This window comes from Protopterus annectens, chromosome 9.part0 (assembly GCF_019279795.1).
Source record: "Protopterus annectens isolate FY-2018-M chromosome 9.part0, PAN1.0, whole genome shotgun sequence".
Classification (NCBI taxonomy): domain Eukaryota; kingdom Metazoa; phylum Chordata; order Ceratodontiformes; family Protopteridae; genus Protopterus; species Protopterus annectens.
This window is the reverse complement of record NC_056743.1, coordinates 1,870,247,104-1,870,264,595: the sequence shown is the minus strand read 5'-3', so window position 1 is coordinate 1,870,264,595 and position 17,492 is coordinate 1,870,247,104. Positions and strand designations below refer to the sequence as shown.

At 40.9% G+C, this 17,492-nt stretch overlaps 1 protein-coding gene across 1 annotated transcript in view; it reads right to left on the bottom strand.

Annotated features, from left to right (window-relative positions):
* Positions 1-15,776: 15,776 nt before the first annotated feature.
* LOC122810813 (tyrosine-protein phosphatase non-receptor type substrate 1-like) overlaps positions 15,777-17,492 on the bottom strand; it is a 373,236-nt gene continuing 371,520 nt past the window's right edge. Inside the window, exon 3 of the mRNA XM_044082373.1 lies at positions 15,777-16,135. Within this exon, the coding sequence (XP_043938308.1) occupies positions 15,777-16,135 (359 nt within the window). The remainder of the gene's footprint in view (positions 16,136-17,492) is intronic.

Below are 17,492 nucleotides of genomic sequence, written 5' to 3'. Positions count from 1 at the left end.
GTTGCCACAATCAGCTGCAAGCAGTGGTCAGAGACTGCTCTAAGGTCAACAGAGACCAGGCTAAAGACCTGGAAGTTAACTGGAGAGAAAGTACAGCAGTTCAAGGAATTACTCAGGGCTCTAGTACCCCAGGAAGAGGAGGAAATAGGTGGAGATGAAGAAGAATGGCAGTGCCTAAAATCAGCATGTGTTAGGACTACAGAAAAGATTTGTGGCCAAGTCAGGTATGGAAATAAGGTACTTAAGGAAAACTGGTGGTGGAATGTAGAAGTCCAGGAAGTCATCAAAAGAAAAAAGGAGTGCAGGAAGATGTGGGCGACAGAAAAGACTGACCAGACTAGGAAGGACTACTGGTTGGCTAACAAAGAAGCTAAGAAAGAAGTTGCAATAGCAAAGAATAGGGCATCTGAGGCACTGTACCAACTTCTGAAAAGTGACTCATTAAGGGGCACAAAAAAACTATATCAGGTTGCAAGGCAAAGACAGAAAGATAAAGAAGATAGCCAGACACCCTTCATAAGGGATGCCAGCAATAACCTGCTCACCAGCCCAGAGGCCATCAAAGGCAGATGGTAGGAGTATTTCCAGCAGCTTTTGAATGAAGAAAATCCCACAGAAGCTGTACTGCCCAAGAAACAGCCTACTATGAGAGAAAAATAGGAGCTCACCCTAGAAGAAGTAAGAACAGCACTAAGGAAGATGAAGTCAGGGAAAGCAGCAAGCTCAGATGAGGTCATAATAGATATGATAAATATGCTGGGTGAGATAGAGGAGAAATGGCTCTTGAGGGTACAAATAGCAGTGTGGAGAGAAAGGTGTATCCCATATGAGTGGAGAATAAGCATACTCATGCCAGTCTACAAGAACAAAGGGAACATCCACAACTGTGGACAATACAGAGGCATCAAACTCCTATCACACTGCATGAAGGTTCTGGAGACAGTGATTGATAAACGGATACAAAGAGTAGTAGAATGTAAGATGGGAGATGAGCAGTTTGGATTCAGATCATGATGCAGCACAATTGATCCAATGTTTGCATTGAGACAGATACTTGAGAAGAAGCTAGAGATGAGGAGGGAGTCCAACTGGGCATTCCTGGACTTGGAGAAAGCATATGACAAGGTCCCAAGAAAGCTGATATGGGCAGTACTACAGTGGTTTGAAGTCCCAGAAACATTGGTAGAATTAATGCAGGCTATGTACAAGGACCCAATGACTCAAGTATGAACAGTGGTTGGCCTCACAGAGGGATTTCCAGTGGGAGTGGGTGTACACCAGTGATCAGCTCTGAGCTCACTGCTGTTCATACTGGGGATGGACTACATTAGCAAACAGGTTGGAGGCGACAGATCAACAAAGCTGCTGTGTGCAGATGATGTGGCATTACAGGCAGACTTTGAGCAAGAACTTCAGCAAAGTATAGAGCAATGGAATGCAAAATTGAAGGCACGTGGGATGAAACTAAGCACAGATAAGACAGTGGTAATGGCAGTGACCTGGGAAAATCAAAAGAGGCTGAGAATTGAGATAGAAGGGAAGATAGTGGAACAGGTAAACAACTTCAAGTATCCAGGAGGAGTAGTTGAGGAGAAGGGTAGTCTAAATGAAAAGGTCAAAGCTAGAATCAGAGGGGCTGCAGCCAGCTGGCATATAGTATCAGGTGTAGTCTATGACAGAAGAATGCCAAAGAAGCTGAAAAGTAAGGTGTGCAATACAATGGTGTGACCAGTACTACTGTATGGTACAGAAACCTGGGCAGTAAAGGCAGAACAGTTGAAGAGGCTAGAGGTGATGGAAATGAAGTGCCTGAGAAAGGTGATAGGATGCACACTGTGGGACAGACGAAAAAATGAAGACATAACAGCAGAAGCCAAAGTAGCTCTAATTGCAGAAAAGATCAAAGATTACAGATTATGGTGGTCTGGGCACATGTGTAGAAAAGCAGAAGACAATCTGGTATGGAAGATTTGGGACAGACAGGAAGAAGGTAAGAGGAAGCAAGGACGTCCAGCAAAGAGGTGGATGGATTGTGTGAAAGACGATCTGTGACAGTAAGGCATGGGTGTTGAAGAAGGCAGGAGTGTGGCACTGAATCGAGAGAGTTGGCAACAGTTAACATGATACCCCGACCCCATGTAGAAATAAAATGGGAAAAAGGGGACTGATGATGACTCATTTAGACCTGAATGTAGTTTTATTGTCTTATCTGTATTTGTTAGAGACCACATTACCCCAAGATAGATATCCAGAGGCACTCAAGCAGAGCTTATTGAGATTCAAATCATGCTAAAACAGATCAGCTATCAGTTCACAGCATGCTACAAAATCCATTCCATGGTGCCATAAAATCACACCACCTCTTCAGTCTGAACTTAACAATTATCTTTGTTTCAGAGGAGTGGCATGCTACAGAGCCCCTTCTATGACTCCATAAAATCATGTAACCTCTTCAGCCTGAAACTAGCAACTGTCTTGGTCCCAGACAAGTGGAGCACAGCTGTTATGATGTCGCTTGACAAGGGTAGCCTTACCAGCCTAATGTATTTTATATGAAAGGTCACAGAAAGTACTATGACTGATCTAATTAACTGTGATATCAAAAATCTTATCAAACCTGAACCCCACCAGTTTGGCTCTGTCAAAGATAGATCCTGTCTAAAGAATCCTGTGAACTTCTTTGAGACAGTTGTTCAGGCTGTAGACTTTAGACAAGCTTATCCACACAGTCTACCCTGATGCCACCAAGGCATTTTATACCACATCACATGCAAATATTGTAAACAAGTAGAAGGGGCTCCAAATTGACCCATATGGGCTTAGGTGGATAGCCAATAAGCTTAGAAATAGGTTTTACCCATTAAGAATAGGGAGTGCATCTTGTGAGAGCATAAAGGTGACCAGTGGAGTTCTGCAGGGATCCATGCTGGGACATCTGCTGTTCAGCAACTACTTCTCAGATCTCCACTTATTAAATGAGGATTTCTGGTTAACAAAGATCATGGATGATTGCAAGTTGGAAGCTGTCATTAAGTCTCCCTCTGACCTGCAGTACTCCAGCACTTGCTTACACTTGCCAATAGCTGGCATGACAAAAATGGGCTCAAGCTCAATGCCAAAGAGTGCAACATTGTATCATTTGGTAAGCACCCCCTAATTCCTGCTTAAAGTAGAGATAACACCCCACTTTAACATGAAAAGGTCATGAGAGACTTGGGCACCTAGACTTGACAGCTCCCTCACATCACATTATAACAGTGGTGAGGAAATCCTTTTACCTCACACAGCTCATAAGAAAAAGTATTTCTTCCAGATCAAAAGAAGTTTTTGCTTCCTTGTACTCCGCACTGATTATACTTAACATTGAGTATAATGCTCACTTTGGGATGTACCTCACTAAACATATCAAGCAATTGGAAATGCCCAGGAGGATTGTAACCTAAAATGCCATGAGACTAAAAGTTCTACAAAGAAATACTGGAAACCTTGTCCCTATACTCAGTTTTATGTATATTCCTTAAGGGTTACCTGTATCTTACTTATAGGAGCATAAGGGATTCCATAGTCTGAGAACTGCTATACCTTAATAATTCAAACAGTTGAACCAACACTAAGGCAGGGATCTAAATGTACTCTAACAAATAAAAGGAGAAAAAGGAGGGATAGACTTGTCATGCAAAACCTAGTCTTTCTCCAAAATAAAACTCCCTCCAGGTTAAGCAGTGCGGCATACTGTCTGCCTTTAGAAATGAGATGAATAACCAAACTGGTGTTTATAAATTCACTCATCATATAAGCAGCCTGTCCCTCCTTGAAAAGAGAGGCAAGGCCTAAGGGTATGTGCTAGAAAGGCAGAAATGGTCACACAGCTCAGATGCCTAGTAACTTCTATGATCCTACAATCCTATGATCCTATGATTTAATGACTTCTATGATCCTATAATCCTATGATCCTATGATTTATTCAGGTTTCAGGAAGTGGATTCCTTGATTCTACTCACTTGTAGCACTGGTCATTCTATAATATCTACTGCCGCATTAACACTTTTCCAAAGATAATACCACAACCTTTCATTAGGAGCAGTTTCCATTTTCCTAGTGGTATCCGATTCCAGACCATCATCATCATCATATGATAAACAGGCATTACAAGCTATGAGGTCTTCTCTGAAGCCACAGATCTTCACAGCATTTATTCACTCACAGAGTGTATTTTGTCTGGGACAGAGATGTTAGTCTTTTCCTTGCCATAGACCAGGAGAATGCCTTTGTCATTCAGTGCTCATCCTCCGTTAAAGATTATATACATACACTAGAGTCAGAGAACATTTAATTGGTTTTGCTCTCTCCTTGCTTATGCCTTTTACTTTTCTTGACAACATTTTCTAGTCATTCCTAATTCACTGTTACCTTTATGGCCTAATGTTCTAAATACCCAACACCATCTCTCTACAAAACAAGAAGTCTGCTACCCCTTTTCCTTACATACCATTTTATTTTTAACTCAGATCCAAAGCCTAGATAGTTAAGTCTGCCACAGGGAATAATTTGGCTGCCATTTTCTAAGTCTCTGTTCATTTTTATGAAATAATCATTCCATTTTTTAACAGACTTAGAAAGACCACTTCAGGGGGGATTGGGCACCTGGCAGAGGAGGCCAAGATTTAGTGCTAGGGATGTTGTTTTCCTGTGGAAAACATGAATTAATAAATTCTCTCTCCTCAAGTTGGGAACAAATGGATCGACAGGTTCTTAACCTGATCAAGAAAAGAATGGCACTTTTACCCATATAGGGAATGAAAAAGGCAGTTTGGTGTGGGGAGGGAGATGCCTGATGGTGGTCATGTGGATTAAAGAAAAAAAATTAGTAAGCCCCTCCAGTACCTTAAAATATCAAAGATGTCTGTTTCAGTTTTACTGTTTATATAAGATGGCTCTGTCAACCAGGTATCTATCAAGCCTTTAAAGTCGGCTGCAGGGATACTTGTTGCTCTAAGGAAATATGTTTCCTAGTAGTGAAGGTGAATATTCTCTACTCGTGTCGCAGAAAGAAGCCTGAAGAACTTTCACTTTGGAAAGGAGAATACATAAGGGGTAATGTTGCAGTTCCTTTAATAATTTTTCTGAATTCACCCTGTCTACCTTATTAATGCAGACCTTAACCCTAACTCTGCCCCTGTCCTTAACGCTAACCTTGTACCTTACTTTATAAAAACCCTTTCTGGAACACTACCACTGTTCAAACAAATTTAGTGTGAATGTAGTTGTAGGGCTCTGTTTGAGGGATTGCAAAATGAAACTTTGTTTCCTTTCACAGTGTTGTTTTTGTTCACTATTTAAGGCCTTCTGCATGTTCATTTTTTTCAAAGCAAATATTATGTTTGTATTCAATTCATTCGAGAGAGAGAGAGAGAGAGAGAGAGAACTGGGAAAAACTATTTTCTTTCAGCAGGGCAAGCCCCCTGCAACCCCTGCACTCCCTGCTAATTATATATACAAACTCTAAGATCACACAACAGTGAGGAAAGGGCTAACTACTCCCAGCTGTCCCACAGCATCCCACAAAGTAATGCCTGCAGAAGTGATCAGATGATTATTCGATCACCTCTGCTAGTATTACAGATGTTTGATATTATGAATATCTGACTATATGATGTGCTCCCATATATAAACTTGGAGATCACACAACTTGGGAAAGAGGAAGACAGTGATAAAAATGTAACAGTGACTTTTGCTGTCTCGCTCTTCTGTCCAATTCTGATTTCCTCTACAATGTGCTGATCACCTTCCAGTGTTGACGTTCTGAGAATCAATCGACTTTCTACTGACAAACCATATGATTCCCGTATGAGTTATGTTATTAAACTCCAGGGTACAAAGTACAGTGAAAATAGAAAGAAAAGCTGCACAGACTGTCTACACATGGAAATAGTTTATTATAAATATAAATGGTTTTGTTCCTGCTTTCTGTGGAACTTCTTCAGAACTACTGAAACAGTACTCTGCAAGTCATAAAAGTCAAAACGTTATGTGACTCATTAATGTCTATTGTTGTTATTTATGTTTTTTTACTGTTTTTATTGCCTTATATCAATGTAAAAAAGATCTTGAAACAGACAGATTTTTTTTGTAAAAAGTGTCGTATTTTTAATCATATTTTTAAATGTGTTGATTTTTATAAAGTCTTTCGGTGTACTAAGTCAGTAGTTCTGAAGGAGTTCCATTAAAAGTAAGAACAAAAACACTTAACTTTATAATAAATTATACCTTGTGTAGACAGTCCTTATGGTGTTTCTTACAATACTAAGTATAATGTACAGAATGTACATACTCACCTGTTATAATGTACAGAATGCATGTACTCACCTGTTGTAAAATCTGCACCTATAAAACCAAATAATGTGAGACTGCTTTCTAATTAGCCACCATTCTTTGGTGGCAGTGTCACTTCAATTTTTTTTAACTAGACAATTTGACAATTACTCATCTTGTACTATACTTGGATGTCTTAATTGACTCAGTAGCATACATTTTCCATCTTTAGATTTTTATTGGAGATCTATATATCTGTGAGTAGCAAATAAATAACAACTAGCAATCTACTGAAAACTGAAAGTTCATAGCCCCATTAAACAACCCTGTTGGCACACAGTGTTGTTTATTTCCCTTTATTTGTAAAATGCTGCTTTCAGATGTTGTTTGAAAGTACAAAGTATGTATTTAGCTAGCACTGAGGCTACATACTAAACGCAATCAAAAATATAGGGCCAAAACTGAATTAAATTACAATTAAAGCATTTTATTAAATTTAAGATTAAGATTCTTTGGCATTGTGATCTCCTCCTCCAATTTTTCCTGTTATATTTTAGTCTGGGGGATAGTTTCTCTCTAGTTTTTAAACAACTCTGTTGTGAAACTCTCTGCAGTCTGAACCACATCTGCATTCTTATTTTTTTATATACCTTTATTTTAGACAATTAACAAAAGAATAAAGTACACAGTTATGGTAAAACTCTAACTCACGTAATAGTCTATTCTTGTTCTGTGTTCTTATAAAACCTAAATATAGTTCACCGTTTTTGTAAATTCTTCCAAATATTGTACTTCATAAAATTCTTTGTTTTGTAAATAGTCTTACTGCATAATTCAATGATTGCTCACTGTATAACTTTTTCTAACAATTAATTAAAGCTGTACTGGAGCTTTTCTCCTCGGGCCTCTGCTGAAAATGGGCTATCACCTAGTCGGACTACCCGGGTAAACAAAAGTAAGTAAATAAATAACAGTTGGTAGGTTATAAACAATTAAACTAGTGAAAAGTACATTTACCAAAATTGTTTCTAAAGTACTTTTCTATAATATTATATATATATATATATATATATATATATATATATATATATATATATATATATATATGGGTCTGCTATATTTGATTGGAAGTTCATTTCATTGAAAATGATATCACTAGTGCCACTTCACTGAAAGGGCACTTTGCTGAAAACTCATTTGACAAACTCATTTAGTTGAAAGTTACATATGATCTTTTCCTCACTGTAGTGCAATCCTGGAGTTAGTATATATAGTAAGTGGGGGTTTGGGGGTACAGCCCCCACATTGAGGGGTATGGGGTGCAAAGCCCCCCCCACATACTTTGGTTATATTTTGCCAATAGTTATTCATTATAAGTTTCCATGTGTATAGTTTAAAATGTTTATAATATGTGGGGGCTCATAGCAAATCTGGGTATTGCCATGGAGATTCGTTACATAACTATAGAAGATCTTGTGGTTGTCTTTACTATCTGCTGCAATTCTGTTTTCGTAGCTAGCTTTAGAGGATTTGATGAGGGATCTCAACTTTTTGTTGAGGCTGATAAGGGAGTTTTTCCAGTCTTGGGACTTCACCTTATTCTGCATCAGTTTCCTTCTTCTGTTTTAGAGTTTGTTTATGGCACGGGACAACCAGATTGACTTCCTATTTTTGGAGGAGAGCATCTTTGTTCTATTCGGTATAGGTTCATAGGTTCATAGGTTCATAATAGGCTATCTGCCCTAGGGCATTTATAAGCCTAGCCAGAGTATGTTTGGCTTTCGCCACCCATTTTAAATTAATTTTGCTATGCCCTTTTTCGAGGTTAGTATACTGTGCCTCTGTCTAACAGTGACACAGAAGTGATACCCGGGGTAAACCTATGATCTCCCATCCACTCATCAAGATTCCTCTAGAAGAGAGTCAATGAGGGACTCTGCCTAACCTGGACTGGGATTTTATTCCATAGTGAAGGGAGCCTCTGAGTTATGAATCTGTCCCTCCAGCATGTCCTATTTATTTCAGTGCTGAGGTTCAAGTCTCTCGAGCATGTAGCTCGATGGGATTTGGATTTTTTGAGGTGCAGCATGTCCCTTAATTCCGGGTTGGACATGGCCTTATACGTCAGGCACAGGTCACCTCTGAGCAGGCGGTATGCCACTGAGTAGAGCTGGAGTTTCTTTAACCGGGTAGCATATGGCATCTGTTTGAGCCCTTTGATCCTCTTGGTGAGGTACTTTTGGGGTCTTTCCAGTTGCTGCAGGTGTTTGGTAAGGTACATCCCAAAGGGGCATTGTACTCGATTATGGGCCTGATGAGGGATGAGTAAAGAGGCACGATGACCTCTCCTAATCTAGATGTGAATCCCTTCATGATTAGGTGGGCTATATAAAATGTTTTTCTAACCACTTTGGCCACGTGGTTGTCAAATGAGAGATTGCTATCAACTTGGGTCCCCAGGTCCCTAATGACTTCTTCTGTACTTAATGGATTACCACCTATGTGGTAATTTGTGGGCACTTTGTTTTTGCCAAAGGGGATGACTATACACCTTTTGGCATTTAGCTTGAGGCCATGGCTCTGGCACCAGCTGTCTGTTTCTATGAGGCCCTTTTGGAGGATGCTTGTGTCGGCTGGAGAGTCGATTATGGCGCCCAGTTTGCAGTCATCTGCAAACTTGGTCAGCCACAGTCCTTCCGTGTTGGCCTGTACCTTCGAAAAATATATACCAAATAAGAGAAGTCCCAGGACTGAGCCTTGTGGGACGCCACTTGTAACTGGTTTGGAGTCTGACATGGCTCCAGCAATTCTAACCATGTGGGTTCTGTCCTTGAGCCAGTTTGCAACCCATCTAGTGACATAGGGGTTTATATTTAAGCTGGTGAGCTTATCTATAATGCCTGAGTGGGGTATTGTATCGAAGGCTTTTGCGAGGTCCAGATAGGCTGTGTGGACCACCTTCCCTTCGTCAATGGCCTTGGTGACTGTTTCAAAGAAGTCAACCAGGTTTAAGAGGCAGGATCTGCCCTTAACAAAGCCAAACTGGGTAGGATCCGGTGTTTTTAGGTCCCCAATATCTTTATTTATGAGGTCCATGATGATCCTTTCCATAGCTTTGCAGACCAAGCTAGTCAAGCTTATGGGGCGATAGTTTCCAGGGTCCGTTGAGGCACCACCTTTATGGAGAGGGACCACTGTTGCTGTACGCCACTCTTTGGGTACATATCCTGTAGTAAGGCTGAGATTGAACAGTAGTTTTATGTTTGGGTTTAGCTCTTCTTGGAGTTCATGTAGGACGCAGCCTGGGACACCGTCTGGTCAAATTGATGCTGTGTTTTTTGCTTTGGAGAGGGCAGCTCTCACCTGAGCATCTGAGATGTCAGGGGGGCAGCACTCTGCTGGGATAGATATTTGCCCTTTTGGTGGGGAAGGAAAGTTTGCGCTGAACCTGTCAGCTAGGATGTTGGCAATGTCTGTGGGATCAGTGTATGTTTTGTCATTTTGGACTAATTCTGAGCATATCTGGGAATTCCCACCCAGGTTCCTAACATAACTAAAGAAAGCCTTGTGATTATCTTTAGTGTCCTGTGCAATTTTTCTCTCGAAGCTGGCCTTTGACGATTTTATGAGTGCCCTTAGTTTTTTGCTAATACTGATCAGAGATGCCTTCCCATTTTGGGATTTTGCTCTATCATGTAGTAGCTTCCTCCTTCTATTGTATAGTTTGTTTATGGCTGGGTCCACTAGACAGGTCGTCTGCCTTTGGAGGATTGGGTCTTGGTTTTATTTGGGATTGCATGATCTATGCATTCCTGAAGGTGTTCATAGAATGCATTTATAAAGGATTCTGCGGTCTGGGCCGTATTTTCCACAGGCCCGGGGGCTTTGAAGGATTCCACCTCGGTTTTGAGGAGTGTGAAATTTGCTTTAGAGAAGTTTTTCACTGTGGTTTTCTGGGCAAGGGGTGGGGTCGGGATGTGAATATCCAGTGAGATCAGTTTATGGTCTGATCTTACCAGTGAGGGATACACTTCTGGTCTGGAGCATAGAGTCCCCATGTTGGTGATGATCAGGTCCAGTATGTTTTCCCCTCTTGTGGGAGTGGTAACAAGTTGTTCCATAGCATTTGAGTTTATGAATTCTAGGAACCTTTGGGCAAGGGTGTTGGAGCTAGAGTAATGCTCCCAATCTATGTTTGGGTAGTTGAAGTCGCCCAATATAATGGTGTTCGGAGAGACCTTCATATTTTCCAGTGTTTTCAGGAAGGCCGAGTGGGGTTCCTGGGTTTGGGAGGGTGGTCTGTAGCAGGCTATAAACTGGAAGGCAGTTTTACCCACTGTTAGTTGCACATGGATAGTCTCTGATGCTTCGTGCTTTGCCACCAACCTGGAGGTGTGGGTATCTTTGATGAATATCGATACTCCCCTCCTTTTGTGGTTCGGTCCAAGTTTTGGGGCGAAGAGCATGGTATGAGGTATAACCTGGTAGTGCTGGGGTGCTCTCGGGAGTCCTGAACCAGGTTTCTGTTACTGCACAGATATCGATGTTCTCCATGCTAAGGAGAGTTTCAAGTGCGTGCATCTTGAGGTTTAGACTTCTAGCGTTGAGTAGCATTACTCTTAGTTTCTTATCCCTTGTGATACCTATGGAGGTGGGTTTGTCTTTTGAGCCTTGCCTAAAAAGGCACTATGGGGGTAGCAAGAGCCTTTGCCAATATCCGAAAGCCCAGGGGTGACAGGTGCAAGCCGTCCCTAGCAAAGCATCATGGCTTGTTGTGCATATCATCCCAAGCTGACAGGCATTGGATCCCCTTTGAATGACACCAATACTTAAGCCAATTGTTGAAACTGATCATCTTGTCTTCATATTGTGGCATCATTCTTGGTGAGGGTAAGATGCTACTCAAGGTCAGGGTCATACCAGCCTGGGCTACATGCTCAGAGAGCTCCTCTATGTCTCTTTTCATGTAGTCCAGGGAGGTACGTCTCAAGTCATTCACACCAGCATGGACAATGACTGAGTCATATTTGTACTTGCCTTGGAGTGACCTGAGTGCTTGTGTTATGTGGCGGATCCTAGCGCCAGACAGGCTGCTCAACGTGACCTTCTCCTTGTTCAGCCTGGTGGCGGGGCGTCAGTGTGCCTGACGATAGAGTCACCTATTACAAGTGTATCAGGTGTGTTGTTTAGCCTTAAGGGCTGTGACTGTTCGCACACTGGCTTTGTGAGATATGTGTTGCACGTGTTTTGTTTTGGGGTAGCGGTTGCTTGGGTGTCTGCTTTGGAGGTCTCTGCTGCTTAGGCAGATCTTTATTTAGAGCCTCCAGTATGTTTTGTGCGATTATGTGTTTGGTTTGCTGTCGTGGTAGGTCTATGTGAGACTGGAATTGTAGTGAGTGTGGTTTCCTTCTCCTCCTGACTGGTTATGCCAGTACTGAGTTGAGAGAGCTTAGCCTCCAGTTTGGCTATATGGTTGCATCTCTCACATGTGTTGGAATTTGTTGGGAGGAGGAGAGGGTTGTCTGTGTACATGAGGCAGTTGTAACATTGCCTCAAGATTCCCATATTCACCAGCTGGACCGGAGAGGAGATTGACAACTGACCTTTGGACATGCTAGAATAATATTGGGAATTCCTTTATAATTGAAAACAAGGGCCAATGGGGAGCGAGGGTGTAGTGCTTTTAATTTTTAGTGCTGACTTATAATTGCTTTAGTGAGCAAGTGCCAGGTAACAAGTGCAATGTGTTACAGGTAACTTAAATGCAAAAACGACAAACAGTAACTTTCTTTCAAGCAAAGCAAGGAAATAAGTACAGTAAGCAATGCAGATATCACTAGGGATCCACAGAAGCGCTGAAAAGCCGCGTTTTAGGTGGAATTAGCGTTCCAGGGAAATAAGCATATAAACAAAGCTAGATTCAGCAGGCCTGGATCTAGTCTATGCTACAGCAAACAAGGTGTACCAATTTCAGTAAGATACAGTTCAAATATTCAGGCACTATAAACCTCTAACCAGAAATTCCCAGCTCAGAAGGGCAGAGTCCAGCCTCTCCTCCCACAAGAGTGCAGACCACAAACCTTCTTAATGTAAAATAACTGGCCTGAAGCCCAAGTGCTTAAACCAGAGCTAATACACTTTAAGAATAACAGACACTGAGCTCTCAGTCAGCAGTTCCCAATTTAGAAGGATGAAAGCTACCTGTCCTGCCAGCTACCTGTCCTGCCACCACAGTGCATGCCACAAACCTTCCCAATGTAGAACAACTGGTCTGAAGCCCAAGTGCTTAATCCAAAAGACTTAGAATGATAGCTAAACTTTAACCAAGTTACTACCAAGCAGTAATAAATACAACTGAATACTTTAAATAATGCCTGGATTAGTGCTCAAGTTATACAAACAAAACTAGATTCAGCAGGCCTGGATCTAGTCTATGCTACAGCAAACAAGGTGTACCAATTTCAGTAAGAAGAAATTCAGATATGCATGCACTATAAGCCTTCAACCAGAAATTCCCAGCTCAGAAGGGCAGAGTCCAGCCTCTCCTCCCACAAGAGTGCAGACCACAAAACCCTCTTAATGTAAAATAACTGGTCTGAAAGCCCAAGTGCTTAAACCAGAATTAATATACTTTTAGAATAATATGGCGAGATCCATGCATTTGTGTACATATTCATACAGTGGATTGGTGTATGATTTGGCAGTCATGCAACTATTCTCCATTTGTATGGGTGCCATGAAGTCAGCCACCTCTGTTTTTAGGATCCCAAAGTTAGCTTTGGAGAAGTTTTTCATGGTGGTTACCTTTGTGGGGGGGATGGAAGGGATGTTGATTTCCAAGGTGAATAGTTTGTTGTCAGATCTACGCAGGGGGGAGTTTACTACTGGTGTAGAGCAACAGTCGCCCATGTCTATAATGACCAGGTCAAGGATGTTGCTACCTCTAGTGGGGGGTAAGAATGAGTCCAGGGCATTGGAATTAATGAATTTCAGGAAGCATTGGGCAAGTGTATTGGTACATGAGTAGTTTTCCCATTTAATGGAGGATAGTTGAAGCCAGCCAGTATGAGAATGTTAGGTTGGACCCTAACATTTTCCAGGGTGCTTAGGAACATGGAGTGTGAGTCTTGGGACATGGTTGGGGACCTATAGGAGGCTATGACCTGAATTGTTGTCTTACCCAATGTTAGCTGCACCTGAAGTATCTCTGATGTATTATGTTGGGCTACTAGTCTGGAGCTGTGTGCATCCTTTATGAATATGGAAACACCACTGCCTTTGGATCTTCGGTCCAAGTTCTGGGACCTAAAGGTGTGGAATGACTTATAGCCTGGTAGTGCAGGGGTGCTTTCTGCTGCCTTGAACCAGGTCTCTGTTACAGCACAAATGTTGATGTTCTCCAGTTTAAGGAGTGCTTCAAGTGAGTGCATTTTGAAATTTAAACTTCTAGCGTTGAGAAGCATGACCCTCAGATTACATTTGTTTGTATCTGTTAAGGTGGTAATCTGGTCTTTTGAACACCACCTAAAAAAGGCACTATAGGGGTGGCAATAGCCTTGGCCAGAATCCAGAAGCCCTGGGATGACAGATGCAGGCCATCTCTGACAAAGCATTGAGGTCTGTTTGTCTCTATCAATTCATTTTTTTCAGCTGCTCTGCCTTCACTGCACAGGTTGTCCAGGCTTTTGTGCAGTACAAAAGCACTGGTCTCACCATTATTTTGACTTTAACTGGTGCATCACCCCACTGCAAGAATTGCATGTTGAGTCAGACTTATATGTCTTAAGACCCAAAAGGGGGTTTCCAGTAAAACAGAAAGTCCAATCTTCTGGGCTTTTCTCTGAGGAAAAAAGTGCTATTCTGATGAAATTCAGATCTCTCCTGATAACAGAAATGTATTGCACCAGAAGCAAGAAGGACTTTTCCAGTTTATGTCAAATTTTAGTTGATATATCTCTAATTTTGCCTCTAGGCAGACAGATAATTTCACATGTTCCTTGCAAAGTCTAGTGAGGTATGTGTCTGTCTTACTTATGACAGAGTTATCCATTTCTAAGCTGTTTTAGTGTTCCCAGGTAACAATGTCTGCCTTGTAGGCCTTTGAGTCTAGCTATTTTTGGTATATTTTATATATTTTTGGTATAGATTTTCCTGACTACCTTGATATTTATTTCTTTATTTATTGACATTTGATTACTGGGAAAGTCTGACTGGGTAGGAGCCCATTTTCAGCAGAGACCTGGAGAGAAAAGCTCTTAAATATGCTATGTGTTACATGATATGCTGGCTATGTATGTTTGTTTTACTGTGGTAAGTGGGAGGCCTGTACAATGTGTAATCTGTATGACCTGAGGTTCTCATTTTATCGCATTTATAACTTCTAGAGATACAGTTGAGGCTTCTGTGAGTGTAATCTCTTCACGTGTAAGCCTTGGGATGTTTATGCTCACAGAATGCGGTCAGATGCTGAGAGTTTAACATCAATATTCTGGATATACTTGCTTGTCTTAGTCTCACTTATATTTAAGGTCCTGTCAAAAAGTACTGCATTTTCTGAGCATATATGTATGTGCTGTGAACCGCAGGATCTCCTTTGTATATGGTCCTAATGGACATCACTTTCAGAAAATGACAGGACCTTAGCTTGTAAAGCACCATTTACTACCAGTTACAGAAGGAGAAAGTAAAGTGAAAGAGTGTTAAATGCTTTTATTGCTTTGAATGCTGTAAAATACTTAGTGCTGCCACACTGTCTTTTTTTATGTAGTCCATGAAAAATGAACTGCTACAGTGTACTACCAGATAAAGAGAAAAAATGGAAAAACTGCAGGAACGCTAAGTGCTTTACATCTTTCAAGTTGTTAAATACTCAGGGCTCCCCACAGATAGCAGACAACTGCAGGGATGCATTTGTGTTCCCATAACAGCATTCAAAGCTGTAATGCACTTCCTGCAGTCAATGCTGTTTCAGCTTCTTGGTGTTGTTCTGTTGAGGCTGTTGTGCTCCAGCATAATATTAATACTTAACAGCTCTTAATGTTGCTTAACAAAGCACACTCAAAAATTTTTCTTACATCAGAAAGGTGTTTAGTAAAATTTGCTTTTCTCTCAGTTTCTGAGCATTATCATGCTGGTCCAGTCACTACAATTAAATGAAACAACAAAAACCTATGAATCTGCATTCCCTGCTATTGAACAGATGTATTTGCAGAAGATGTGGGTAGTGTATACCAGGATCATCTGAACATTTTTTAGGGTACATTTAACATAGTAACTTATGTCCATCTACTGTATCTGAAAACTATCTTTAAAATATACAGTTCATAGGGATTTGGCCATAGAATGCAAATATCTACTGTTTCAGTTCCACCAGAAGTAAATACATAGTGTGCAGTTCCCAACAAGCTACATAACACATTCATAATGACAAGTAATAACACAAGCTGACTATAACTATGCACTTCTCAAACGTTATCATTTTCTTTTAAAGAAGTAATATTAGTGGCAGCACTCAGCTTACCTTTCATAATATTTATGTTGAAGGTTGAATTTATAGGTTGTTCTAAAGCTGTATGACTTATTCTGCAGGTAATTGATGATTCTTCCTTTGCTAGTACAGTGATGTTACTTTGCACTTGATATGTCTTGTTTTCACTATCAAACTGGACTTCTGGTTTGGTTCCATGAAGCTCCATTTCATTCTCCCACCAGGTAACATTGATGTCTGGAGGGTAAAATCCTGCAGATGTACAGCTTAATGTCACATTTGTATTTTGCTGAATTTCCTTTGTTGGCCCAGAAATTGTTGGATGTGAAGGTTTTCCTTAAGTAAATGAAATGCTAAGAATCACTATAAATGTAGAGTCACTGGCTATGCATTTCATACAAAACAATTTATGATGGGTAATCAGCTATGGTCAAGAACAAGTACTGCTGATATTTTTGACTATTTTGGTTTTTATGTTCTGTAATGCTTCAATTCATTTAACTCTTGTCAAAATGCTGTCAGAGACTGTTCTAAGTGAGTTTTTGTTTCTTAAACCATCTACATTTACCAAAATCTTGATGCAGCAAAATGTTCAATGTACATATCAAAACTACCCAAACAAGAATATCAGATAACAAATAAAACTAGATTCCAACAATTCAGTAAAAAAGGACTAACACCCAAGTTGTGTTAGTGTCAATATATTAGGTAGTATAGCTGTAAGCATACCCTGTTACACATTGCTCAGGGGCTCTGGCATAGGAATTTCTGACTACATGCCACAGCATTCATTAAAACTATAACTGCTTGTCCAAAAAATTATAAACAGATAAATATATATGGAGGTGTCTTTGTCAAGTTTCTTGCCTCCTACCATCTTTTCCCCCTGAATACTGCTGACACCCTGCATCACGTCCAAACATTCCTAGAATCTAAATGGCAGCTACCAAGTTGATACTGTGCACAAACTAGAAATTGAATCAAAACATCGCCACTGCAAATGCATTCAAAGTAGCAAAAGAACACAGGACTGACAAAAAGAAAAAAGAAACATCCAAAACATTTGCATAGAATGAAATATAAATGTGCATAAAACATATCCAAGAAATAAACCATGCCATGGTATACAGGGATAATGCTGTTGCTATAGCTAAGGTTAACTGTGTTTGATTTGTGGATCAGGTATCTGAGGAATGGCAGGTGAAGAATGGGTGTGGCTATTCTGGGGGGAGGGCATACGCTTAAATGTTACTTGCATTAGATCTCTGGTAGAGGGCTGAGATGCATGAGAGGGTGTGTCTTAAGACAGGAACCAGATGAAACAGAATACAAAGGATTGGTCCAGATAAAATCACTTTAGCTAGCAGAGCTAGGAGACTCTCTCTCTGATACCCTCCATGTGAGAGGAGTAAACACACCTTATCGCTGCCTCACAGCAAGAAGTTCTCTGATTCAATTCTCAGTTGGAGTGCCTTCTGTGTGAAGTCTGCACGTCCTTCCTGCAGTCAAGTGAGTTTTAAAGACATGGAGTAGGTGTGTGTGTGTGTGTGTGTGTGTGTGTGTGTGTGTGTGTGTGTCCCTTCTGTTAAGGTTGGGCACTGGGCTGGCAACTTGACACCATAAAAACTCTACTGCCAATCATTCTGAAGACCAGTGGTCCACTGTAGCGACCCCTACTGGGAGAAGCCAAAAG